This window comes from Magnolia sinica, chromosome 5 (genome assembly GCF_029962835.1).
Source record: "Magnolia sinica isolate HGM2019 chromosome 5, MsV1, whole genome shotgun sequence".
Lineage (NCBI taxonomy): Eukaryota > Viridiplantae > Streptophyta > Magnoliopsida > Magnoliales > Magnoliaceae > Magnolia > Magnolia sinica.
In genome coordinates, this window is record NC_080577.1 from 47,738,463 (window position 1) to 47,766,222 (window position 27,760).

At 41.1% G+C, this 27,760-nt stretch overlaps 1 protein-coding gene across 2 annotated transcripts; it reads left to right on the forward strand.

Moving 5' to 3' along the window:
• Positions 1-1,057: 1,057 nt before the first annotated feature.
• LOC131246028 (uncharacterized) lies at positions 1,058-27,760 on the forward strand. 2 transcript variants are annotated; one of them, XR_009171104.1, is made up of 7 exons: positions 1,058-1,218; positions 1,294-1,441; positions 16,035-16,127; positions 17,148-17,379; positions 23,290-23,378; positions 24,762-24,912; positions 27,045-27,220. XR_009171104.1 is itself a non-coding variant. In XM_058245885.1 (7 exons), exons 2-7 carry the CDS (start codon positions 1,379-1,381, stop codon positions 27,204-27,206), a joined length of 756 nt encoding a protein of 251 aa, XP_058101868.1. In that variant the 5' UTR covers positions 1,058-1,218; positions 1,294-1,378; the 3' UTR covers positions 27,207-27,760. The 2 variants fall into 2 exon arrangements, 1 of the variants encoding a protein (XP_058101868.1); XM_058245885.1 differs by having other exon boundaries at positions 24,796-24,912; positions 27,045-27,760.

The window sequence follows — 27,760 nt, forward strand, 5'->3', positions numbered from 1 at the left end:
GATTCGGTTAGAAGAACCGAGTTGGGTTGAGTTGGCACTGAGTTGGATTGAGAGATGAGGGAGGGAGGGAGCGGAGAGGAGAGAGAGGAGGAGGAGGAGGGTGATGGTGGTGGGTGGTTGCCGGGCTTGGAAGAGGAGGATGAGGGAGGGAGTGGAGCAGAGAGAGAGGAGGAGGAGGAGGAAGAGGAGAAGGAGGGTGATGGTGGTGGGTAGTCGGGGTTGGAAGAGGAGGAGGAGGGAGGGAGAGAGAGAGTTTGGGATCGAGTCGGGGTAGGGTGCAGCTAGTAGGGTTAGAGAGTCGGGTCGAGTTGGGTTTCGGATCGAGTCGAGTCTAACCGGATCGAGTTTCGGTTTGAGTCGGGTCGAGTTACTGGGTAAGTCGAACTCAACTATGTTTGAGTTCAAATTAGGCGAAGCATACTTTGTTCGGACCGACTCACCCATTCGGTTCAGGTCAGATCTAAATGAGTCGGACGAGTCGAGTTAGCCAGGTCGAGTCGTCCGGTGCCCACCTCTACTTTTGAGTGACTTAGTAGGTGTATTGAGTAAACTCTGTCTGGCCCACCATAATGTATGTGTTTTATCCATGCCATCCTTCCATTTTTCCAAGATCATTTTAGGGCATGAGCCCAAAATTGAAGCATATCCAAAGCTCAAAGTGGACTACGCTAGAGGAAACAATGTGAATCTAACGGTTTCCATTGAAAACTTCCTGGGGTCCACATCATAAGTTGTGGATGAAGTTGATATTTGTTTTGTCTCGTTATCCGTATACTTGTGATCTCACGAACAGGTTGGATGACAAATAAACCTCGCCGTGGCCCCATGAAGGTTTCAACTTATTCTCACTATTTCCTGTAGGGTGGTCCATTTGAGCTTTGGATATGCTTAAATTTTGCCCTCATGCCCTTCAATGATCTGGAAAAATGGATGGACGGCGTTGATAAGACACGTTCATCCACGGTGGGCCCCACAGAGTTCACCAAGTAATTGCCAAGCCATGCACACGTGTGTCTCGCCATGTGAACTGCACGAAAGAGGGACACCGGACACCCTCGTTCGCACGAAAATGACATCAGGGTTTCCTTCTCTCGAAAGAAAGAAGATCGGTGGCAAACACGTTAGGAAACTTACCCCTTTCTCCTTAGCGGGAACCAACCCAACCCATCTTCCTTCGTTCGAATTCCATCTCCAATTCGAAAAATAGAAGAGGGTACGGTTTGAATTCAATCCTCTCTTTTTTTCCCCTTTTCTTTTCTAATTGCATTTTCTTGATTGCCTTGACAAAGAAAGCGCACAGGAAAGAAAACCCAAACGAAAAATAAAGCATTTTCAACGATTTGAATCATTGAAATTTCAGAGTTCTTGAAGAAAATCGATGGAAGATCATCGACCCAGAAGACAATCTTTGAAAAACCATCATCCTGATTGGAAAGATAAGGTACTGATCGATCGCCCCTCCTTGTTTTCAGTATTTTGCTTCAGTTTCCTTCCTCTCCTCTCCTCTCCTCTCATTTTATTTTTTTGGAATCGATATTTACACTAATAGATCAGGTAAGTAAATCAAAACAGCTAATCAAAGGAATAATCTCAACACACATTTCTTGATTTTTACAAGAGCAGAAAATTCAGGATTTGATACCTAACAATAAGTTTTAGAAACTGTTGATACCTAACAATCAGTCTTAGAAACTGTTGAAATGTAACAATTAGAAACTGTAAATCATGAGGTGCTACTATTACACCCTCTTAAGCTAAACAGGAGTTCAATCACGGTTCGTTTATCTGTTGGATTCCAAAATCTGTGTGCTGTAAGTCCTTTGGCGAATATTTCGACAACTTAATCATTAGAAGAGACGAAGTGAACATCAATGTCTTTGGGGATCACATGTTCCTTGATGAAATGATAATTGATTTCCATGTGTTTGGTGCAAGCATGGTAGGATTGATGGCAGGAGTCATGGAGCTGATGTTATCACAACACTAGATAATCAGAGGGGCACAAATGCAAATGGAGAGATCCTGACAAGTGTATGAATCCACAAAAGATGAGTAGCAGTGTGAGCAAGAGATCAATATTTGGCTTTGGTGCTTGAGTGGGCCACGGTGGTCCTTTTTTTTTTTTTTGCACTCCAAGAGATGAGGTTGTTGCATAAGAAGACACAAAAACTACTGGTTGATTGCTGATCATTAGGACGTCCAATCCTATCAGAATCCAAGTATGCCTGTAAATCCAATGAGTAACTCGGTTTTATCATGAGGCCATGATGGATGGTGCCTTTAAGATAGTGATGTGTTTGACGGTTGTCCAATAGATCGAGGTCGAGGCATGCATGAATTGACACACCTGATTGACTGGAAATGTAAATCAGGACGAGTCAATGTCACCAACTAAGCTTCTGTAATAAGTGGCATTTGGAAGCAATGACCATCATATTTGGATATTTTGTGGCCAACTAGAGTCTAGAACAAGGGTAGACTGTGGTTTGATGCTAACTTCCATCGTTGGAGAAGATACGTGATCATTTGATTTGAGATATGAATATTCCATGTTGATCATGTTGAACTTGGGAGTCCCAGTAACTAATAAAGATGGTTGAGGTCTTTCATTGCAAAGGTCGTACTCAGGCATTCAATCAGACGAGTAAGACTAGCAGAGGAGTTACCCTGATAATAATATCATCCACATAGATAAATAGGAGAATAATTGATGATTTCTCATGACGTATGTACAAAGAAGCATCCGCATGTTTGCTTTGAAATACAAGTTTGAGTAAAAAGTTGGTGAACTGTTGAAACCATGCACCAAGGGCCTGTTTGAGCCCATAAAGTGCGATATGTAATTGGCACACATTTGTAGGTAACAATGGGTCAGTAAACTTAGGAGGCTGCTGCATGTAGACTTCCTCGGGTAGGTGTCCATGTAAAAAGGTGTTATGGACATGCAGTTGGTGAATGGGCGTCCCAAACTGTATGGCAAGAGTAAGGACTACTTGAATGGTGGTGAGTTTGACTACTGGGCTAAATGTTTCCATGTAGTCAACGCTTGTCGGTTGCTGGAATTCCCCAGCCACAAGATGGGCCTTAAAGCATTTAGTTGAGCCGTTGGCACGCTACTTTAATTTGTAGATCCAACGGTAACCAATGATGTTTTGATGAAGCTGAGATGGGACCAACGACCATGACTTCAGTAGAGTTGTTGGCCTGCCATTTGGCATGTTTGGAAGGTTGACTATAACATGCCGGTTCGGTGGGAACTGAAGACGTAAATAGGGCCATGGGGAGTGGGAACTGAGCTGCTAACGCAGAACCGATACATGAACCAAATAAGATGTGAGATCAAGTAGCAGAATTAAGATAATTAACAAAAAACACAAGCATTGCCATAATAATCACGAATCCTATGAAAACCAAAAGAACATGCATGATCTTAGCCTACGTTACCAACATCATCACACGAGATCATTAAATAAAACGAAACTAGGATCTAATGGATGTAAGGACATCCAATTAGCATACGATATGGTCTATTTCAAAGTGGAAGGCCTAATACAACCTAGGGTAAAAATTATGGTTTGGGTAATTTGGGAAAGTAGGAAAATTAGGAATTTTAGGGTTAGGGTTAGGATTTTGGGATTGTGGATAAGTAAACGAAAGATGAGTTTATGAAAGGATGAAGACTTAGGATGAGAGAATCGAAAAATTTGAAGAAAATACCTTGATGGAGAAGAAGAGAGAAGATGGTGTCGGGATAGATGGAGACCTCGCACCTCCATTGATGAAAATTAGCCTCGCATCAATCTCCATTCTAAATCACATGGAAGTATATTCAAATTGCATGAAGATGGAAGAAGAAAGCAAGAGCTTCTCTCTCTCTCTCTCTCTCTCTCTCTCTCTCTCTCTCTTTAAAATCACAAAATCCAATAATGGGAGAGAGGTCACATGCCCCCTCTTTTTATAGATCCAAGAAGTTTCAAAAATTATAATAATCCTCGTCCTGTGAATCTTAACGAAAATAGCCCTAGTGTAAATAAAATTTAACCAAAACACTTATAATGTGTCTAAATATAAAATAATCAAAAACTAAATCCTAAAAGATGATAAAGTCTAAAACTGATGTGGACGATCAATGATCAATGGCCTGATCATGTGATCCATACGATCCAATGGCCTGATCGTCGCGTCCCTCCAATCTAACGTTCTGGATCACTCCATAAAGTAGCCCATGTGCATCTTCCCAGTGTGGGGTCTTCCAGATGCTCACGCATGCACATGAGGTCTTCAGCACGATCACGGATACTCGCCTAGCCATAGGGAAATCGGTGCGGCTCGCCTCCTCTGATGCGTACGCAAGGGTGTATGTGAAGTGATGTCCTCATCAGTTGCGGAGAAGATTTTGGATTTTCAAGTGCCATCCTTGGTTTGGGTAACCATGTGGTGAGAATTAGTGGGTGTAATGTGTGGGGTAGGATGGCATGTGTTGAGGTCAGTTGGTATAGAAGAAGTTGATGAATTGCTCAGACCATGTGAGGTAATGGAGAGTAAATGATTGTTAGGGCAGTGCCAACGATTGGTTAAATAAAGATGGACTTGGAAAGAAATTAGTGGCGTGTGATTGGTGAGATTGCATAGGATGGTGTGAATGGGACATGTTCACACTAGGAGGTTGCAATTCCGCGATGGTGACATTAGTGGACTCGTCAACAGTAGTAGCCATATGTGATGAAATTGGAATGTGAACAAGGGAAGTGACAGATTGATTGAGGACAACTGGGTCGGTGGTCCTTGAGAATGGGAAGACATTTTCATCAAATATAACATGCTGGGATAGATAAATACGTCCAGGTTTGGGTTCAAGGCATTTATACTCTTTGTAGTTGAGATTGTACTCAATAAAATACATTGACTTGTGCAAAATTTCAGTTTGTTTTTATTATATGGACGTAAAAATGGGTAGCAAGCACAACTAAAGGTTCATAGTGGAACATGGTTTGTTTTTTTTTTTTTTTTGGTGGGGGGGATTGATTTATTAAGGACGCAACGGTAGAGAAAGGCGATAAGGTACAAAAGCATGAGCTAGAAGAGAGTCCAATTTTGATCACGTGCTAGTGTTTTCATTCTGCAATGCCATTTTGTTCTAAAGTATGTGGGCACAATAGCCAATGACTCGTGAATTCACCTCCATTGTCCGATTGAATGGCCTTGATATTTGTAGTGATCATATTTTCAACTAATAGTTTAAACGAAGCAAATATATCATAAGTTTGCAGTTTGAATTCCATTGGGGAAAGCCATGCATACTTGCTAAGTCATCAACTATTATTAAATAGTAACAAGCACCACTTATTGATTTAACAGGAGAAGGGCCCCATATATCAGTGTGAAGTAATTGAAGAGGGGAGTGAGATTGAGAGGAGGAGAGAATAAATTGAAGGTGGTTATTTTTCCCTTGTTGTCATGAAGTGCAAATTGTAGAGATTTTTGTTGAGCCCTGCGGAGGGAGGCGTTGATGAGATAGAAGAAACCGCAACACCCGTTGTGAGAGATGTCCAGGACGATGATGCTACAATATGGAAGAGACATGTTTGCTGACAAGGACATGAAGGGGGAGTTGACTAGATGTGGGCATTTTGAACTAGAAGATGATAGAGCCTATCTTTAGCTGCTTCACAGAAAAGATCTTCCCTGTGAGTCGTTCCTTCACAGAGAAACCGGTAGAGTCAAATTAAAAAATGCAATAATTGTCTTAAGTAAATTTCTTAACGGAAAGAAAGAGTTAATTTGGGGAAACATGTAAAATATTGTCTACAAGGAAAGTATTTGAATATGTTTAGAGAGAAGAATGCCTTGTATGATGTATTGATAAGCCTGACCTGTTTTCAACCATGACTTGATCTAAACCATTGTATTCTGATCGGAGTGACTAGTTGGCCAAATTTGAGGTAACATGATTTGTGGTTCATGTATCAACATACAAGGGTTGGTTATTGCCACTCTTGAGAGATGGTTGCTTGCATTGTGGCAAGTTGGCATGGTTGGCCATGACCTTGATAATCATGGTCCAAATGATGATTGCAGTCTAGTGCGGAATGACCTACTCGATTGGATATTTGGCATGTGGGATGAGGTTTACGGTGTTCATTGTTGTTATTAATGTGGGTTTGGCCATGACTTCTCCCACAATCATGGGAGTGAAAACTGTTGTGACCCCTTCTTTGTTGAGAACTGGCCCTATGGGCGACAACGGCAGTGGTGAGAGTTGGGTTGGTTGCTTCTGACGGTGCGGCTTGTTCAGGGTTGCTCTCTTGACTAATGAGATGGCCATATGATTCATCTATACTAATGGGATTGGAGTGGGTGGTTACGAAAGTTGTGAATGGGGCATATTCTAGGCCGAGGCCATGGAGAATCATAAGAAGGAGATTAACTTCATTGACAGGGCAACTGACAACAACAAGGTTGTCAGAGATAGTCTTTATATGTTACAGATGGTCACAGATAGAGAGAGGCCCCTGCTCAGCCAATTGCAACTGTTGCTTGAGTTGCCTTATATGTGCCTGACAGTGGGATGTAAACTTCTCTCAAGTGTCATCCAAGCCACAAGGGAAGTGGCGGGGACAACCTGTTCAAGGACAGATTCACTCATAGTGGGAATGAGCCAACCGAGTAGGAACTAATCCTATTTTACACATTCCACTTACTTAGGATAAAGAGAGTGATGCGGACACAGGTGCATTTAAGGTGTACCAACGAAGAAAGCGCCAACCACAAGTGCCGTCCTTGTGGATAGGCGAATATTGAGGAGCTGAAGACCTTTCACATGTGATTGGACATATAGAAGACCCCACTTAGGGAAGACACATGTGAAGGAAGATTGGAGAAAGAGGACCGAGCGCCCAAACTTTCCCATACTTATGTTATTTGCACGTTTTTTGACTTAGTTAGGGGTCTTTTAGTAATCTTATATCTTTATTTGCTTATCCTAGGGGTATTTTAGTAATTTTATGTCTTTATTTGCTTATTTAAGTGGGGTAAAGCCCTAAACACGAATTTCAACTATTGATGAATGAAAAGCAAACCCTTTGGTTGCCTCCTTCCTCTCTTCTCTCTAATGGTGCTTCTTCTCTCCCCTTGATCTTCTTCTTCTAATTTCTTCTTGTGCCCCTCCAACTTCCTCAAGGTAATAACTTTCTTTCTTCTATTTTTTTGTTTTGGCTAATTCCTCTTCGATCAAAATCTTGAGAACCGATCTAAACCCTAAATCCCTAAATTCTCAAATCCCTAATCCGAGAAACTTCTTGGTTCTTCGGACTAGTGATCTTCATTGATCGATTGGGTGTGACCATGCAAGATCGGGAGGTCTCATCCCTCGCCGGATCCAACCTAAGTAGTAATTGAAGTCCATACTCCATGGTTGTAGTGATGGCCCGCTCCATTGTATGTTTCCTTTATGATTTTCTCAGTTATGATGATTACTGTTAGAATTTTAGATCATTTATTCCTTTTATTTCTGCTGTTTAATTATCTCCATGAGCATGTATCATAATTAGGGCTGTCCTGCGTCAAATTTGGTATCAAAGCCTAGGCTTGCATGGTTTTTGTCTAGATCGAGTTATCAAATTAGGGTTTTGATTTTTAGGTTTAACTTAGGAAAGTTTCAGGTTTAGAAAGTTTTCAATTTTAGAAACTTTCCAATTTTAGAAAGTTCCTAATCTGGAAAATTTTCAGATTTGAGTTGTTTCCTGTTTTAACTTAATTGTGTCAGTTCATAGTAGTTTTGCATTCATCGCATTCATCTTGAAAGTCATAACACCTAGTAGTCTAGTTAGGTAGAGTTTGGTTCAAGTCTTCATTGTATGCCCACGAGAAGAGGTAGAGGTTTCGGATTTCAACTTACCATGAATAACGAGCAGTTATCTGAGCAACTTGCTCAATTGATACAAAAGATAACCGCTCTAGAAGCGGGTCAAAGGCGTGAGTTTACCCGCCTTGAGAACCAAATTACCACTACCATGACTAAGGTGGAGCAACTAGAGGTGTCCCAAAAGGAAAACCCCGCCGTAAGGGAAGATGCGCACTCCCAAGTGGAAGGAATCATGGAAGAACGTGTTGCCACACATGGTGGTAGTGAGGATAGAGATCGTGGTAACGGTCATGGTGTGGTGCGAGAGGCACGAGCCACATGTGGTCATCAGGACCGTTATGATCTAGATGAGCGTGCGATGAAGAGTGTGAGAGTTGAGGCCCCGAGTTTTGATGGACGCTTGGATTCCAAGGCGTTCCTTGACTGGGTTGCTGACATGGACCACTACTTTGAGTGGTATGGCATGTCGGAAAACCGTCAAATGCGGTTTGCTAAAATGAAGCTTGTGGGTCAAGTCAAGCTCTTCTGGACCAACACCGAGCGTAGGATAGAGAGAGTTGGTAGAGCCCCTATCACACATTGGTATGAGATGAAAGAGAAGTTGAAGGAGAAGTACCTTCCTCTCTCATACCGTCAGAAGCTCCTTGACCAATGGCAATCCTTACGCCAAGGGTCAATGCCTGCCGCTGACTACATCGCTAAATTTGAAGAGTATGTGATGCGATGTGATATCTGAGAAGACCCTCTAGTAACGCTCTCGCGTTTCAAGACGGGCCTTTGTGCGGATCTTCAGCGCGAGCTTATTACTCGGCCCTTAACGGACTTAGATGAAGCATATCAAGTCGTGCAGGAGTTAGAGCAATATCTGAAGGCTCCTGTCGTTCGTCGTTTTGAGTCCCGAGACTCCAGTGCTAGATCTAGTTCCCAAGGAACTAGACCTAATATTGGTAATCAACCTAGGGCACAGGCGACCATTCCACCTAGGCCTAGGGAGGACAAGGGCAAAGGGGTTCTTGGTGCCGGTCCTAGTAACATGAGCCAAGTGAGGTGCTATGAGTGTGGCAACCTTGGCCACATGTCTAATCAGTGTCCTACGAAGAGCCGTGGGAGAGCCTTAGTTATAGGCGAGTCCCACGAGGGTGGAGATGACCAGGGTGATTATGAAGTTGAAGAGTATCACCCTGAAGGAGGACTTACTGATGAAGAAGTGGATGGGGAAGCAATGCTTGCAGTAGTCAGGCGTGTGTTAGCTCAGTCTAGAAGTAGTGCTGACTAGCGTCGAAGCACTATCTTCTACACTATTGCCAAGTGTGGTGAAAAGAATTGTAAGGTGATAGTGGACAGTTGAAGTTGTCAGAATGTGATTTCCACTAGCACCTTAGATCGCTTAAAACTGAAATCCACACCTCATCCAGACCCGTATAAAGTTTCTTGGGTTGACAAGACATCCCTACCTGTCACCCAGCAATGTCTAGTCCCCATCGAGTTTGGGTCATACAAAGAGTCCCTGTGGTGTGATGTTTTACCTATGGATGTGGGACATGTTATCCTAGGTAGACCGTGGCTATTCGATAATGATGTCACGATCTTTGGCCGTTCGAATGCGTGTACTTTTATGTATAATGGTAAAAAGATCAAACTTAATCCCATGCCACCTGAGAATACACTAGGGTAGAAGAAGGATGAGAAGGCAAGTGAGCCTAGAGAAATGGGAAAATCCAAACCTAAGTCTTTACATATAATCAGCGCAAGAGAGTTTGAAAAAGAGGCTAAGGAGGATTCTATGGTGTATGCCCTTGTGGCTAGAGAAATTACACCTGAGGTTCCATCAGAGTTGCCCTGTGAGGTGATCTCGGTCCTGAAGGAATACAGTGATGTATTTCCTGAAGACTTACCGAATGAGTTGCCACCTATGAGGGACATACAGCATGCCATTGATCTTGTCCCGGGGTCTACTCTACCGAACCTTCCTCACCACAGGATGAACCCTGCAGCGCATGCAGAGTTGAAGAAGCAAGGTGATGAGCTTCTGCAAAAGGGTTTCATCCAAGAGAGTATGAGCCCGTGTGCCGTGCCTGCATTGTTGACGCCAAAGAAAGATGGCACGTGGCGCATGTGTGTGGACAGCCGTGCCATAAACAAAATTACTGTCAAGTATAGGTTCCCTATACCTAGACTTGATGATATGCTTGACATGATGGCCAGGTCCACTATATTCTCTAAGATAGACCTCAAGAGTGGATATCACCAAATTCGTATATGCCCAGGAGATGAGTGGAAGACGGCGTTTAAGACGAAAGATGGGTTGTATGAGTGGTTGGTCATGTCCTTCGGCTTGACTAACGCACCCAGTACTTTCATGCGGGTGATGACACAAGCTTTGAGGCCGTTCATGGAAAAATTCCTAGTGGTGTACTTTGACGATATTCTTATTTATAGTACCACTAAGGAATCACACCTTGAACATTTAAAGAAGGTCTGTAGTGTCCTTAGGAAGGAAAAGTTGTACGCTAATCTTAAGAAATGTGCATTCATGTCTAGCCAAGTTGTGTTCTTAGGATTTATAGTGTCATCTGAAGGGATGAGCCTGAAAAAGTCGGGGCCATAGTTGAGTGGCCATAACCAAGGAACATTCATGAGGTGCGAAGTTTTCACGGCCTAGCAACTTTATCGGCGGTTCATTAGGGGTTTTAGCACGATCATGGCTCCCATTACCGAGTGCATGAAAAAGGGAGAGTTCGTGTGGTCTAAGCCGCCGTCAAGGCTTTTAAAGAAATTAAGGGCAAGATGGTGGAAGCTCTGTCATGCGTCTACCTGACTTTTCTACAATCTTTGTAGTAGCGTGCGATGCGTCCGGTGTCGGTATAGGTGGAGTGTTGAGTCAAGAAGGACACCCAGTGGCCTATTTCAGTGAAAATCTGAATGAGGCAAAACAAAAAAAATCCACTTACGACAAAGAAGGTTATGCGGTAGTGCAATCCCGAGACATTGGCGACACTACCTCCTACCGCAAGAATTCGTTTTGTTTTTCCGACCATGAGGCTTTGAGATATTTGCATTCTCCGAAGAAACTCAACCCAAGGCATGCCAAGTGGGTAGCGTTTCTTGAATATTCGTTTGTTTTGAAACACATGGCCGGGGTTGATAACAAACCAGCGGATGCCCTTAGTAGGAGAGTGGCGTTGCTCAACTCATTGAGTGTAGAGGTAGTCGGATTTGAGCAATTGAAAGATGAATACCCCATATGTCCTGATTTTGGGGGTACTTACGCGTCGCTCTCTAGTGACCAGCATATTATGGGTGAATATGTTCTTAAAGATGGCTTTCTTTTCAAGGGAGACAGACTTTGTATTCCCGTATGTCCCTTCGTGAATTCCTCATCTGGGAGCTTCATTCAGAAGGGATAGCTGCCATTTTGGTCGTGATAAGACCATTGCCCTCGTGGAAGATCGTTTCTGGCCAAGCCTCAAGCGAGACGTAGCCAAAGTTTTAGGGCGGTGTCGAACTTATCAACCGGCAAAGCAAAGAAAGCAAAATACCGGGCTGTACACGCCATTGCCAGTGCCACATGCTCCATGGCGAGACATTAGTATGGACTTTGTGCTCGGGCTTCCCAAGACTATAAAAAAGCACGATTTCGTTTTTGTCGTTGTGGACCGTTTTTCTAAAATGGCGCATTTCCTCCCATGTTCGAAGACGTCAGATGCGTCTCATGTTGCTCGTATCTTTTTTGATGGTGTGGTGCGTCTCCATGGGTTACCTAAAACCATAGTGTCTGATCGTGATGTTCGATTTACTAGCTATTTTTGGAAGACACCGTGGCACATTATGGGAACTCGTTTGCAATTTTCTACTGCTTACCACCCACAAACAGATGGTCAAATTAAGTGGTAAACCGTAGCCTTGGAAATCTTCTACGTTGTCTAGTGGGTGAACATGTTAAGACTTGGGACCTAATTTTACCAACCGAACTTGCTTATAATGGGTCAGTTAATAGATCTACAGGGTTAAGTCCTTTTGAAATTGTAAGTGGTTATAAACCTAGAATGCCCATAGATCTCTTACCTATGTCTGTTACCCAAAGGTCTTCCGAGTCACCGATGCATTCGCACGCCATATTCATGATTTGCATACACATATTAGACAGCGGTTAAATAAGAGCAATGATGATTATAAAGTTTCAGCTGATTCTCATCGTAGAGTGCAAGAATTTCAAGAAGGAGACTATGTAATGGTGCGAATAAGGCCAGAGCGATTCTCTCAAGGATCAGCAAAGAAATTACAAGCGCGTAGTGCTGGACCATTTAAGATATTACAAAAGGTTGGGTCCAACGCGTATCGGGTTGACCTTCCATCTGAAATGAGCATTAATCCAACTTTTAATGTGGAAGATCTAGTCCGTGCCCATACTCCCATTGTTGATACATCATCCCTTTCATGGCCTTTTTCTGAGTTTGCTACCCAACCCCTTCCACCCCCTCCTCCACCCATTACCCATAAAGAAGCAATTGAGGAAATCTTGGATGACGAGATAGTATCCACGAGAGATGGAGGTTTCCAAAGGTATCTTGTCAAGTGGAAGAACAAACCATTGTCTGAATCTACGTGGCTGTCGGGTTGCAGGGTATTGATCCAGATCTACTCGAGCGCTACAAAACTTTCAACTCGTCGGAGTCGAGTTTTTCTCACCCTAGGGGAATTGATGCGGACACAGGTGCATTCAAGGTGTACCAACGAAGAAAGCGCCAACCACAAGTGCCGTCCTTGTGGATAGGCGAATATTGAGGAGCTGAAGACCTTTCATATGTGATTGGACATATAGAAGACCCCACATAGGGAAGACACATGTGAAGGAAGATTGGAGAAAGAGGACCGAGCGCCCAAACTTTCCCATACTTATGTTATTTGCACGTTTTTTGGCATAGTTAGGGGTCTTTTAGTAATCTTATATCTTTATTTGCTTATCCTAGGGGTATTTTAGTAATTTTATGTCTTTATTTGCTTATTTAAGTGGGGTAAAGCCCTAAACACGAATTTCAACTATTGATGAATGAAAAGCAAACCCTTTGGTTGCCTCCTTCCTCTCTTCTCTCTAATGGTGCTTCTTCTCTCCCCTTGATCTTTTTCTTCTAATTTCTTCTTGTGCCCTTCCAACTTCCTCAAGGTAATAACTTTCTTTCTTCTATTTTTTTGTTTTGGCTAATTCCTCTTCGATCAAAATCTTGAGAACCGATCTAAACCCTAAATCCCCAAATTCTCAAATCCCTAATCCGAGAAACTTCTTGGTTCTTCGGACTAGTGATCTTCATTGATCGATTGGGTGTGACCATGCAAGATCGGGAGGTCTCATCCCTCGCCGGATCCAACCTAAGTAGTAATTGAATTCCATACTCCATGGTTGTAGTGATGGCCCGCTCCATTGCATGTTTCCTTTATGATTTTCTCAGTTATGATGATTATTGTTAGAATTTTAGATCATTTATTCCTTTTATTTCCGCTGTTTAATTATCTCCATGAGCATGCATCATAATTAGGGCTGTCCTGCGTCAGAGAGGTGGTGGGTTTCTGATTTTCATCAAGAACAAATTGGGCAGGACATGCAGCACTACCATCAACATAAGCCATTAAATCATTGTTGCGAAGAATGGGTAAAAATTGTGCTTTCCGACGTAAGTAGTTTGTCCGATCCAGTTTGACGGACACAATGTGTGAGATGCTGCCAAGGAGAAGTTGGGATGGTGATAGGGAGGATGAAATTGCTTGAAGGGCTCATTGATTGAATTAAAAAGAAGAAGGAATGAATGAGAGATTAAAAAAAGGATCAAGAAGAGTGTTAACTCTTTGGATGCTCTGACAGCATAAAAGATCAGAGAAGTAAATCAAAATAGGGCATAAAAGTAATAATCTCAACAAACATTTCTTGTGTGAGAGTATGAATGCCCATAGTTCTGGGCATTTCTCGGTGAGCTCCTTTTATAAGATGATTTGTCCTATTGGAGTGGGAGTAGGAGCCAGGAGGCCATGCCTATCATTTCTGGTATCATGGTGCTCCTCCCAAGCTTGTTGATTTCACCTGGCTGGTGGGTAGGGAGAAGGTTTTGACGATTGATAATTTGCAAAAGAGATCCATGATCACCCTGAACATTTGCTCCTTATGTTTGCGAGCGGCGGAATCAGTCGATCATCTCTTCGTTTTTTGCCCCTTCATGTACAAGGTGTGGTCTCACTTCCTCTCTTCCTTCAAGACGTCGTGGGTTATGCCAAGCAGCATTAGGGACCTCCTTTGGGTGTGGCATGGGGGAGGTACAACAAGAAAGGAAGGGGTATTATGGCATTTGGTCCTCCCGGCTGTATGGTGGGCCCCATGGGCTGAGAGAAATAGACATTGCTTTTGAAACAGTTCAGGCTCAGTTGAGGTGGTGGTGGCAAATGTCAACGTTTTTGTTCCGTGTGGGCTTCCTTCTTAAAGAATTCTGATTGATTGTAGTTTGGTTTTTCCAGCGTTTCCCAGGGGGCTCTCCCTCTTTTGCATTCTTTTCCCACTAGCTGCTGCTATTGGGCCTTTAATAAAGTTTTCATTATCCTTCAAAAAAATATACTTAGATGTCTGATTTTTATAAGAACACGAAATACACGATTTGATACCTAACAATCAGTTTTAGAAACTATTGATAGCTAACAATTAGAAACAGTAAATCAGTTTTAGAAACTATAAATCATGAGGTGCAATTATACACATCATCCTGATTGATTCTTACACCCATTTAAAATTTTTTGCATTGAACTAGGACACTTTGTACTATTTCAATACCTCAATAGAAAATGGGTGTGTGCAAATCAGTCAGGGTGGGTGAAAATGGTATCTTCCTTTTCTTGTTTTGAAGGGCAGGAGCTGAGTTTCTAAAATTTTCGTTTCAGTAAATATAAGCTTTTGATCAGATGGGACCTATAAGGAGATGGGCCATCCCTCATTATCTCACCATCAGATTATCCTTCCCAATCAATGAAAATGGACAATCCGAACCAATGCTCCACATTATTGGAGCCCTAATTGTAGATTAGGATCATCTGACGAGGGAGATTTTTCCCATCTTTCATCTGGCAGGCCCACTGTATGATCATTTAGATCACCAAAAGGTGGGCCCTTTGTGCACAGTTTGTTGTGCTGAGAAAATGCTTGATCAAATATTATATGTTTCTTAAGGTGTGGAAAATCCTTAACTTATAAACTTGCTTAGTATTGATGCACCAGCAGGTCCAAGCTCGGTAAAAGGAGGGTTGTATATCAGTTAGGTGGCTGGTCGTTGAACTTATGGGAAGCAATCATGAGAGGGTTGGTAAAGTCGACCCGAATTGCTTGGATAAGGCTATGGCGTTGATCATTCTCTTTCCATCCGTCATCTCTTTTCCAATAGTTATTTTATCTCAATAAACCATGTGACCGGTCTCACAAATATGGGATGTTTTGATAATGGACAACCGAGCAGCGCACCAAAAGCTCCAGAGTTGATGGAGAAGGACCGGTTTATCCCTATATGCAGGACCTTAGGCGAGACTTCTCTGTGGCAACCCTCGCTTCGCCCGGGTCCTCGATCGCATGGCCAGTGGGCCCCATCTCGTGGCCATTCTGCAACTCACAGATCCCACCTTGTGGGCCACCCTACTCCAGTGTCGAGATGCGATGCATCCTTGGAATCACACCAAGATGCTCCCGCATCATCCACCCACGCCACAAACACTGGGCTCCCGCTCTGATGCTATTTTGATAGCAGACAACCAATCAGTGCACCAATAGCTCCAGAGTTGGGAGGAGGACTGGCTCTACAAGGTAAACCCATGCGAGACCTGCCTGTAGGCAACCCCCGCTTCCAATGGGTCCTCGAATCGTACGGTCCCATAGTGAGCCCCACCTCGTGGCCATTTTACATCTCACAGATCCCACACCGTGGGCCATCCCACCCCAACGTGGAGATATGATGCATCCTTGGAATCACATTAAGATGCCCCTGCATCATGTCCACTTGCCATCCAAACAAGACCTCCAATGTTGAAATCCAAGAGAAGATATTGGTCATGGAAATAATGATTATTAATTTTCCTTTACTCCATTTCCGGTGAAATTCAAGCATGCTCGTAGAGAAATTTGATGTTTTTGTTGCGTGGAATGCAGCTTCGGCAGAACTGTTTGAAGAGGGTTCAAGAAGATCGAGCTCACTTGCTTTGGAAAGTCAGGTCAACTGAGAAACCGGCTCCGAGTCAAAAGGTATTCTCTCTCTCTCTCTGTGCACTTGAAGCTACTGCTACTTTATTCATCCATACTCTCTCTATTTTTCTGTACTTGAAGTAATTTTTACATCTTCTTCATGTTAATTCTAGCTTTACATGTGGAGCATGTCTCTGGGGTATCAATATTTTCTTCCATCCTGATATTTGCTACACACATTTTGTGAATGTTTTAAGCTATGTTACCTGAGTATGGGTATGGATATCAAGGATGGCAGAGATCGGGTTTGGAGGATCATCAAAATCTGAATACTTAGGATACAAGTATGGCCAATAAGGATTGGCCACTGCTCATAGGATAATCACATTAAAATACTTCCCCACCATTATAAGCTGAATGTTGGCCAGTTGGCATGATTTGCTACAAATTCTATAACATAACTGTAGAGTTTATTTGTTGGTTTTTTAAATTTTATTTAAATATTGAACAGATGATAGCTGTGGAGTTCAAAATCTTAGTAAATATGGATTTCAAGTCATGAGAAAGTAGGACCCCTTATATACGGATCTGAATATCCGGCGTGGATACAAAAGTCTTTTAAAAATCTGGTTACCATTGTTTATTAGAGTTTAAGTCTGTCTGATGATAGATTTTTGTCTAGAAGAATTCAAGCTGTACTGGAATGTCCCATCTTAATAATTCCTCAAACCAACTAACGTTGAAAAGCTAAATCTTTCATGTTCCCTACACTGCATTGTTCATTGTGGATTTTGCTTTTTATATGGTTAACATATTTCTATTGTGGGTTTTGATCTACATATGCATGTTTATTACATTCACCTATTTGTGAATGTGTAGGTCAGTGCGTGAGTGTGCGTGTAGACATGCATACACATGGTTTGCATGGCTGCACAGGCACATGCATGATAGATGTGTATTGTATGTGTGTGTGCATGCATGTCCATGTGTGTATTCTCCTATTTATGTCCAATTCCATGATTGTCTACCTGTTTTCAGCCACGATTCACGTAAAATTGTCCATGGTTTTCTCTTAAATAGGGAATTGTGGAATCTGCTTTGTGGAACATAGTTTCGGACGAACTGAAGAAGATTAAGCAATCGTCTTTGAATGACTGCTCAGGAATTTCGATATCTGACACTGATGATGCTATATGGGAATTTGATGGTTTGCACATGACCTCTGTATCAAGTGAAAGCGAATGCGTAGATTTATTGATAGAAATGGAAAAGGCTCTTCATGAAGATTTAAAAGAAGAATTGTGCAGAAGAGGTAATTTTTCTGTTGTTTCTACACATGTTTTGCTTCTATTTAAGGTACTTCTGAGAGTAGCCCAGATTGAAAATTGATTAGATGCTGTGGGGGGACTTTTTTTTAGAACTCACCCATCATTTGGGCCGTCTTAGTAAACAAAACCCAACTGGACTGGTTATAAGTTTTCCATTTTTCTGCTTCAAAATAACAATTTCAGTTAAAATGAACAAACTATCAATTTGGGGAAAACAACTCTGCGCATCCTCATGTCCCGAGGTACTACCAAATATACCCATAGCGATTTTATTCTTAGTTCATTGAAATGGAGCTTTACAAGGTAAATATTCATGGGTACTTCTAATTTACATCAGAAATCTCCTCTATGGTGTCAGGGGAACAACTTTCACTGCCTTTTTGGAAGTGTCATTGGGCCTGACCAGGATGACATTTATTTATCTGTTTCTGCAGAGGATTTTGCTTCTATTTTTCATCTATTTAACTTAGACATGAGCGCATGTCTTGTCGCTAGAAATGGTCATGAGGTGTTGAACATAGAACCTTGAAAAGCAAGCACATTTATACAATTGCATGATAATATCTGAATGCTATTCTGCAATAACAACATCAATCTATCTAAAAATAAAATAGAAAAAGTGAATATGGATAAATAAGTAACTATTGAACCTACATAAGTTATTATAAATAGTACAAAAGATGAGAAAAGGTTTTGTAAGGTCTCGTCTTCAACATTAGTTTAAAATGCTTGTTGGAGATGTGCATCCTACCGCACCCGTGACAATTATTCTAAAGATAGTGTTGTTGTTCAATTGAAGTTTAATTTCATTTGATACATTTGATATATGTATTCATTGGTGATTACTAATGCAACAATATTACTCTACTTGCAAGATATTTGTTACACTAGATTTCACTGATCTCAATTGAATTTTATCGGTCCTGTGTTTTACTTTATTATATTGAGATTTCACGTTGGAAACTCCACTGGGTATCAATAAAGGAGGGTTGGTGTTAGGTGGATAATTGGCTGTCAAACTTTTTCAAGCAACAAAGGCAATTCCTATATTGAATCTTGATGATTGGCAAAGATATGATTCATAAAGCCATTTCAAATAGCTGGGGCATGGCTATGATTATGATAGTGATGGCAATGATGATTGTTAGGGGGCGTTTGGCATCTCTTCAAATAAGAGCTTATTTGCTTATTTCTAAAAAAAAAAAAAAGCTTTTAGACTGTTTGGTAAAAGTGTAATTAGGGAGCTTATTTGTTTAGAAAGTAGTAAATAAGCTCCAATTTTATAAGTTGGGGAGTGGTTACTTTTTGAAAAGCGGGTAGACATTTTTTGACTAATTTTTAGACAAGTCTGTCCTTAAACTTTTCAAGTAATTCCCATCTTGCCCTCTTCTCTTCTCTTCTCTTCTCTTCACAATCTCTTCGACGTAGGCCCACATGATGAACGGCCCATATTGAAGGTAGGGCCCTATATGATGAATGGTCCACATCAAAGGTGGGCCCATATAATGCACAATCACATCAAAGGTGAGCCCCACATGATGGATGGCTTGCACCAAAGTGTGGCCCCACATGATGAACGATCCACATCAAGTAGGCCCTACCTGATGGACGGTCCACATCAAAGGTGGGACCCACATGATGGATGGTGGACATTGAATGTGGGATCACATGATGAAAGATTGACAATAAAGGTGGGTCCACATGATAAATGACCCATATTAAATGTTGGGCCCCACATGATGGATGGTCCGCAACAAAAGGTGGGACCTACATAATGGATGGTGGACATCAAAGGTTGGCCCCTCATGATGAATGGCCCATATTGAACGTGGGGCCCCACATGATGTATGGTCCACATCAAGTTAGGCCCACATAATGAATGGTTCACATCAAAGGTGGGCCCCACATGATGGATGGCCCGCATCACAGTGTGGCCCAACGTGATGAGACATCCACATCAAGTGGGCCCCATTTGATGGGTGGTCCACATCAAAGGTGGGACCCACATGATGGATGATGGTCATTGAAGGCGAGCCCACATGATGGTCAGTTGACATCAAAGGTGGGCCCACATGATGAACGACCCATATTGAAGGTGGGGGCCAACACAATGAATGGTCTACATCAAGATGGGCCCACATAATGGACGGAGTGGGCTTCACATGATGGATGACCCACATTAAAGTGTGGTACCTCGTAATGGATGGTCCACATCAAGTGGGTCCCACCTAATGGACGGTCCACATCCAAGGTCTCGCATGATGGATGACCTCATATCCAAAGTGGGCCACGTGATGGATGACCTCATATCCAAAGTGGGCCACATGATGGATGATCCACATAGAAGGTGCACCCCACACAATGAATGGTGGATATCAAAAGCGGGCCCCACGTGATGGACAATCCACTTCGAAGGTAGGGCCCACACTATGGACACATCAAATGTGGATTCCACATGATGGGTGATGGGTAGTGGACATTGAGGGGCCCCACATAAAGGACAATTAGCATTGATGGTGGGCCCCACGTGATGGATGACCTACATCAAGGTGGGCCCCTAATGATGAATGGTCCACGTCTAAGACGGGCCTTGCATGATGGATGACCCACTTTGAAGGTTTGGCTCACACGATGGACGGTCCACATCAAAGGTGGGCTCCATATGATGGATGATCCACATCTAATGTATGACATAATAGATGACCCAAATGTCTTAAAATATGAAGATTATAGCCATCCATTCTTTTGTCATTTGAGGCATGGTTCATCTATGGAGAGATCCACCAAAACAACCATCTAGATTGCTCTTATAATAGAGTTGTTGTAAATCTTTAAAAATAACGTCAACCATCCTTTAAAAAAGCTCTTATTTGAAGGTTTTACCAGACATGCTTATTTCAAGTAAGAGTTTTTTTTTGGACTTGAAAAAGTGACTTTACCAAACAAGCTTATTTAAAATAAGAGCTAGAACAAAAAGAGGTTATTGGAGTAGCTCTTATTGAATTAGAGTAGAGATGCCAAACGAGCCCTAAGCAATGCTGCTTGGACATGTGGCCCGGTTGCCAAGTGTCGAAGTGTCCAAACGACAAACTCTAAAAAATCTTGGTACATGGACACTTCCATACACAAATAAATAATGTTTTATTTAAATAAATATAATAGAAAAAATGAAAACGTTAAAAATAATGGAAATTAGAAAATGATATTCACATGGTTCCAATAAAATCCAATTACTTGCAATATAAACCAATAAATATGACTAAAAACATAAAAAATTATGCATTGTCATCTCTCTCTCTCTCTCTCTCTATATATATATATACACACACACACACACACACACACACACACAAAGCTTGTGTTCTTATGTTATACATATCCTGGCATCTAAAATCTAGAGAGCAAGAGGAAGTCCTTATGAGTAGTTTACTCAACAATTATCTTTGGACACCTTGCTTGAAGTGTCCAACACAAAACTTTCGGATGCCATAACTAGGACACGTTGTCCATACAGATTTTGTTGTGTTGTGTCATGTGTAGGAGTGTCCAAGTGTCCCCAAGCGTCAGCACAGCAAAATCCCAGAAAGTAGAAGTGTCCAGGTAACATTGGACTCTTCAGCATTGTAGTATATTTGAGTGCAAGAGCACACATATATTTAGTTGTCCTATCGTGCAGCATATCCTTGGAGATAATGGTGTATCATTCGGATTTCACAGTAGGGCAACTCTTAGTAAAGGGCTAAAGCCCAACTTTCATCAAGTTAATCCTGAAGATTGATGACACAACTAACACAAAAGACTATTGAGAAAAAATACAGGATAAAAAATGTGGAAAGATACTGAGTCGCTGAATAGGGATGCGGAGGCTAATAATCACTCTACCCTGGTTAATCTGAGCAGATTGTGATGGGAAGATTTGTGGTTTGTAAAGGCAACTACATCCGTTTCTGGAGAGATATATGGCGTGGAGATTCCTCACTGGAGATAGTTTTTCCATCCTTGTTCATGTTTACAGTGAATAAAGAGGCTATGGTAAACAATAATTATGCTGTAACGGGAGAAGTGGTGATTTGGAATGTATGCTTAAGGAGGAATTTGAGGGACGATGAAATGGTAGAATATGCTCCCCTCTTGGGGACCTTCTATGCAGTTGATATTGTTCCCAACAGCGAAGACTGGAAATGGTCTTAAGGAGGCATATTCTGATCCCAATATTTGATGTTGAAGTTATGTGACAATGGATCTATCAGTCACCCCTGTTCTTATGTTTGGAAAGTTCCCATCCCGCCTAGATTACAAGTTTTCATTTGGGTAGCTGCAGCAAACTAAATTCTCATGTTGGATAATCTTAAGAAGCGGAACATGGCAATATAAGGGCTGAGGAATCTGGGAATCACTTGTGCATTTTTGTTAGCCACTGTCTGTCTCAGTTCCTTTGTGGTTGTGCTGCCACCTCTCTCTCTCTCTCTCTCTCTCTCTCTCTCTCTCTCTCTCTCTCTCTCTCTCTTTTCTTGGTTTCCACCCTTGGTGGTGACGATAGGGTCACCTTTCCCGGGGGATGTTGGAGTTGTATGTTTTGTTTTGGTGCTAAAGAAAAAATTTCATCTTTAAAACAATATATTTTGAGCTTATCAGTTGTAACAAATGGTCTATAAGTAAATAAAAGCCCGTAGAAGGGGAGAGATGTGGAGAAAATATTCGCTTCTTGTCTATCTTTTCTTCCTCCCCACATCTTCCACAATTTAGTCTTATGAATTTATCATGGTATTAGATCCACAATCCTCTCCTTTCCTCTCTCTCTCTCTCTCTCTCTCTCTCTCTCTCTCTCATTCCTCATTTTTCCTTTCTTACAACCATGTCATAAAGTTTTAATGGGCTCTCCTTCACCGGAAGATCTAATGGCCTCTCTAGATCTGCTCAGAAATAGAAAGGGCCCCATCATTTGTCAGCAGCCACCAGAAGTGCTGCCAGAACATCCTCCAGCTACCAGAAGTGTTACCGGAACATCCTTAAATCATTGGAAGTGTTGTTATCCAGCCACTAGAAGTGCTTCCGGAACATCATCCAGCTACCAGAAGTGTTTTTGTATTGTCATCCAGCACTGAAAGTACGGTTGGAACATCATCCAACAGCTGAAAGTGCTGCCCGAATTTCTCCACCTACTGGAAGTGTTGTGCATAATGCAAAATCCAATGGAAGAGTAATCAGTTGTTTGGCAACCACCGGAAATGCTCATGACTCACATCTTAGCCACCATAAGTGCCTGCTATTCAAATCCCAGCCAACAGTCATTGGAAGTGCTGTCAGCCTCTCCTGCAGTCTCCAGAATTGTGGACAGCTTGGCATGTATGATATAGATGCTCCAGATTGAGGGGGAGTGTTAGAGTACAGTCTTTGATGCACATGCATTGCAGTATATTTGAGCGTGAGAGTAAACATATATTCAGTTGTCCTGAAGTGCACCATATCCTTGTATATAATGGTGTATCTTTTAGCTTTCATTTGCATTTATTTTGAGCTTATCAGTTATGACAAGTAGTCCATAACTAAAAACTAGTAGAGGGGGAGGGATATGAAGAAAAATATTCTCCTCCTCTCTTTTCTTCCTCATCCACATCTTTCATAATGTAGTCTCTTAAGTTCAACAACGATAATATTGAGATTGCATGCAGCTTGCACTTATATGATATAACATTTGTATGATAGTGTCCTTCAATTTATTGCATCATTGTATGAAACCATCTGGTTATGTGGGTGTTATCACATGTGGAAATAGCCCTTTTACATCAGCAAACTATTGTTCATAATGCCTATTATTCATATATAAAAGATAGCAATGTTTTTGGTCTAGCTATTGATTCCGATGCTTTGTTTGGGTGACATGTTCCATGCAGAGCTAGAGATTATTGAAAAAACTCTCGCAGAAGAAGATGAGTACTTAGCCCAGGCAGTTTATGAACAAATGAAACTTGGCAATGGCCAGGTATGAGTGAAGTACTGAGTCAACACTGGTCTTTGTATAGATAACAAAAAAACTTGTTTGCGCATGTACATACAACTTCACTCTCACATAGGTGGCTCTGATTGTATGTGCTAAACTTCTTCTCTCTATCTTATATATATATATATATGAGATTCTGATAAAAAATCCAGAAAGTCGGCATTCACCACCATGTCCAAACAGGTCCTAATGAATTACACCAATCTTGAATGCATAAGCTTGGATTCTTGCTTATCTGAATTGTGTTTTTTTTTTCCTGCACTCTTAAAAGTTCGGTTTCTGCTCTAGTTGGTAGCCTTGATTTTAGGCCTTTTCCCCCCTTAATTGTTTGATTCCCAAAAGTCTGAGATCGTATCTGGATTTAGCATATGTTCGAATTGTCAAATTTTAGAATTAGTGTCTGCAATGTATATGGTAAATTGGTAATCCTTCAGACTGCTTTCTTCCAGTCAATTCAAAATCATGCAATGGAGTTATCTCCCTTTTTTTTTTTTTTTTTTTTGGACGATTCTGATTTTTTTGTTGCTTAAGAAATACAAAGATTTACTGACCAAAATCTTCTTCTCAATGGCCAAGTCCAGCATAGTAAGACGGAGTAGCTCAATGCCACTATCACCAAGACTGTGTGTCGACAAGCTCCCTCTAGTTTGAACAAAATAAACTTCCCCAAGCTATCTAGAATGTGCAATAGCTTCTTCTTTTTCTTTTTTTATTTTTTATTTTTTATTTTTTATTTTTTTCAATTTTTTATTTGTTGGCAACAAACATTTATTAAGAAGCCCCAAAAGGGGTGAAAGGGACAAGTTCCATCAAGGCAATGGATAAGACTCACATACACACAAGGAAGATCTATGGAACCCTTCGCCTGGGAATTGATAGTGCTATTTGATTTTACGGTTAATTTGGTTAAATACAATCTCCAGAGGGAGGGAGATCCAGGATCTTGACCAACTTGTTAATCCTCCATTGGACAGTTCTTTCTATAGTCCCCAAAGCTGCATAAGCTGCATTAAAGGAACTGGGCCCAACTCGATCAAGTGCCCATGTGGTGTGGGTGGGTGTGCGAGTGTGGGGTGTGGGTGTGTGTATGAAGAAAACAAAAAACTGCATTAAAGGAACCGCCTCGATAGACCACCCAAAAGTGTTTTACTTTACCTGTCACAAGCATAAGATGCCATCATTAACACTTCCATGTTGTTCTCTTTGCTGGTGCACCTAATCGGCATATGCCCACCAAACAATGGGCCTCACATTTATGCCTGCACCATCAAACAATATGATTGCTTGCGCCTTTCTTGAATTTTAGTTTTTATTGTAGTTGCATGAATCTTCTAACTTGTGTACCAATAACTATGTTTCTTATAGATTACATGTATAGACTGTCTAAATTGGGTGCCAGGTTGGCAAGGACGACAGGGTTTGGTGTCCCATCTGTAAGCAAGGAGATTTGAGAGAGAATCATTATCTTATTTACTGTACTTGTTGCAAGCTTCAGATCGATGTCCAAAGCGATAAGGTGCTGTCCCAATTCACTGCTCAGATCTTACGCTTTCGAGTATTGAATTCTCATGTCTAAGCATGCTAATTTCACACAAGAGGGGATTTCTGAACATGTCTCCTATTTTAAAAGGTTCTGATATCGTCAGATTTTGTAAACATGAATCTCCCAAAAGTTCCCCATAGTTTCTAGAGGAGAGAGGTTTGCTAATGCCACATGTGCATAGTTGCACAGCGAGGCACATGCTTATGTGTGTCGTGTGTTTCTGCTCATCATGAACATGTGCGTTGTGCATCCCAGCAGCTAATCAATGGAGCTTTATAGATGAATCAGACTGGACAACCCATTAGGTGGTTCCCATGTGCATGTTAAATACTGAACGGCACTTTTCTTCTCCATTCAATTTTTCATACATGTGGATCCCACCTATGAGCAGAATGGCCAAGGTTTATCATCTAAAACCGGTATGTATCGGGTGAAGTATTTTAGCATCAGTATCGATGGATGTATCACGCCGTTGGGATATGGAAATATATCAGGTGTCTCATGGGAAATATCGGATGCACTGCGTAATTTATCACTGATTTTGGGAAACATTGGAAAACATTGAGAAATTGGTCGAATTTTTCAATGAAATTTCAGGGGATGTTAAAAAAGACATTATTACACGCTTAGAAAAAAAAAATCACAAAAAACAAGTGCACATAATAAGTTTCCTCAGTATAAGGTCCTAAACTATGCATTGTTTGACGTAAGTGATGCAACTATATTCAAAATCAGTTTGTATCATTTATAAATCAAGAAGACATGTATGAAACATGCATAACCACTGATCAATCTGGATTTTTTGAAAAAAATATGTTTTGTTATTATTTGATAATTCTTAATTAAAAATAATGTTTTCAAAAGATTAAAAAAAAACTGTCATCAATCTGTAGATCAGCCTCTAACATGTTCAATAGGATTTTTCCATACTCTAATTGCAATTCAAATGAATGAAATGGGAGAATTTCAGATTTTCCCCAATTTCCCCAAATTCACAAATCGGAGATTGAAATTCATGATTGAGCATGCAAAACATGCAAAATCATGGATTTTAATTTTTTTAAATTTTAATTTTATCTTAGTTCTAGCAATTCAAAGTGCTCTACAGCAAAAAAAAAAGAAAAAAAAAGGAGGATTAAAATCGAAAAAAAAATCCATTGTCTTAAAATCTGGCCCACCCGTTGTCCGATCTCAATTTCCGAATGAAAATTCCCTTGCTACTCCAAAAATATGAATGAGGGGTGGTTGAAATCCGGTTAGAAATAGATTAAGATTTGGGAAAAATCTGATTTTCTAGAGTTTTTGGAGATCTTTTTTTTTTTTTTTTTTGAAAAAATAAGTGGATCTCACAGCTGGAATGGTATTGATGATACCATCGCATGTATCGTCGATGCCAAGAAGTTTTTAATTGTGATATCGTCAAAATATCGCATTGTATCAATTTCTCGCTGATACCTGAACATTTTGGGCTGTTTCATGTTGGGCCCATGCAATAACACTCATATTGGTTGATAGTATGGATACTACAAACGCTAATCAGGTGATACATACCGGTATCATGCGATACAAGGCGATATGAGGCGATAAATATTGGTATTGGTGGTGAACAATACATTACATAACTCACCCATTTCAAACCTTGGGAAATGGCCTAAATTTTTAGGGCCAGGTCATCTAAAAGGTGTGGTCTGTTTGATTAATAAAGGATCAACCTGTCCCTTTCTTATCAATGAAAATGGAAAAATTTCATTGAGAACATTGAAGCATAATATGGGTAAAGCAGTCCCAGGGATGGGATCCTGAGTCATAAAAAATCTCAATAGAGACAGCCAGTTGAATCATCAACAATCTGTATCATTATCCATGAAAATGGTAGGCTGAAGTATGTATATAATCACGTTAGGCTCAAGGATGCATATAATCACGTAAGGTATATTAAATCTTTGAGGTTTCCTGTGGGTCCGATTGTAAGAGTTACATGTTAGATGGGCCGCCCTAGATCTTCTATCTTTTATGAAACCTTGTCAAATCCAGCCGTTGTATGTATGCAACACTGATGACTTGAATTAATCATTGTAGATAACCCTCATAACTTGTTATGTCAGGTGAATTTGGATTTTTTGCGGGTTCGGTTGGCTGAATCCCACATGGAACATCTTGATAGAGGATGCAGAGCAACACCCAACTTTTGCATGGAGACCTTGTTCAATCTAACTGCATTGTACATCAAGTGTCAAACCTGCAGTACATTTGAAATTGTAGTCTAACTTATTTCCTCTCATGTTTTTTTTTTTTTTGTAACTCATGGATCCAGGCCGTCTGTTAGGATGGCCCAAAACTGAATGTTTGAACCATGCAAAAAGTAGCCCAATATGTCCATTAGTTGGATAGTGAATACAATTCTGGTCAAATTCCTTTGACTTCTTAAGCTGAAATTGTATCAGCGGTCTAATTAATGGATATTGTAGGCAACTTTTTGTGTGGTTTAGAGCATCCAATTAATCAGGTTTGGGCAATGGGCTTCCAAGAAGTGGCCGTTGCAATGGACGGCCCGGATCAATGAGCACTTTCACTGGTGTCTGTTAATGAAGGTCAATTTTCTTCACCAACGACAGTGAGGGTTAAGAAAGAGTAAGTTCCAACTTTGCAAGACGTTCTTTACTAAATTGTACTGCAGTTTTCTCTTTCTTTTCATAAATTGTATTATTAAAATTTTATTTTTGTGCAACTCAAAGAGGTGAATGGTTTTGTACCAATTTTCTTGACATATCTGTAGATTGATTTGGGCATAAGATATGTATTCTCTTTGGATTCAAGTCAA

Coding starts and splice junctions, on each gene's coding strand:
- LOC131246028 (XM_058245885.1), top strand. CDS start 1,379: ATGGAAGATCATCGACCCAGAAGACAATCTTTGAAAAACCATCATCCT. Junction 17,380..23,289: donor AGAAGAATTGTGCAGAAGAG/GTAATTTTTCTG, acceptor TGTTCCATGCAG/AGCTAGAGATTATTGAAAAA. Junction 24,913..27,044: donor TCGATGTCCAAAGCGATAAG/GTGCTGTCCCAA, acceptor TTGTTATGTCAG/GTGAATTTGGATTTTTTGCG.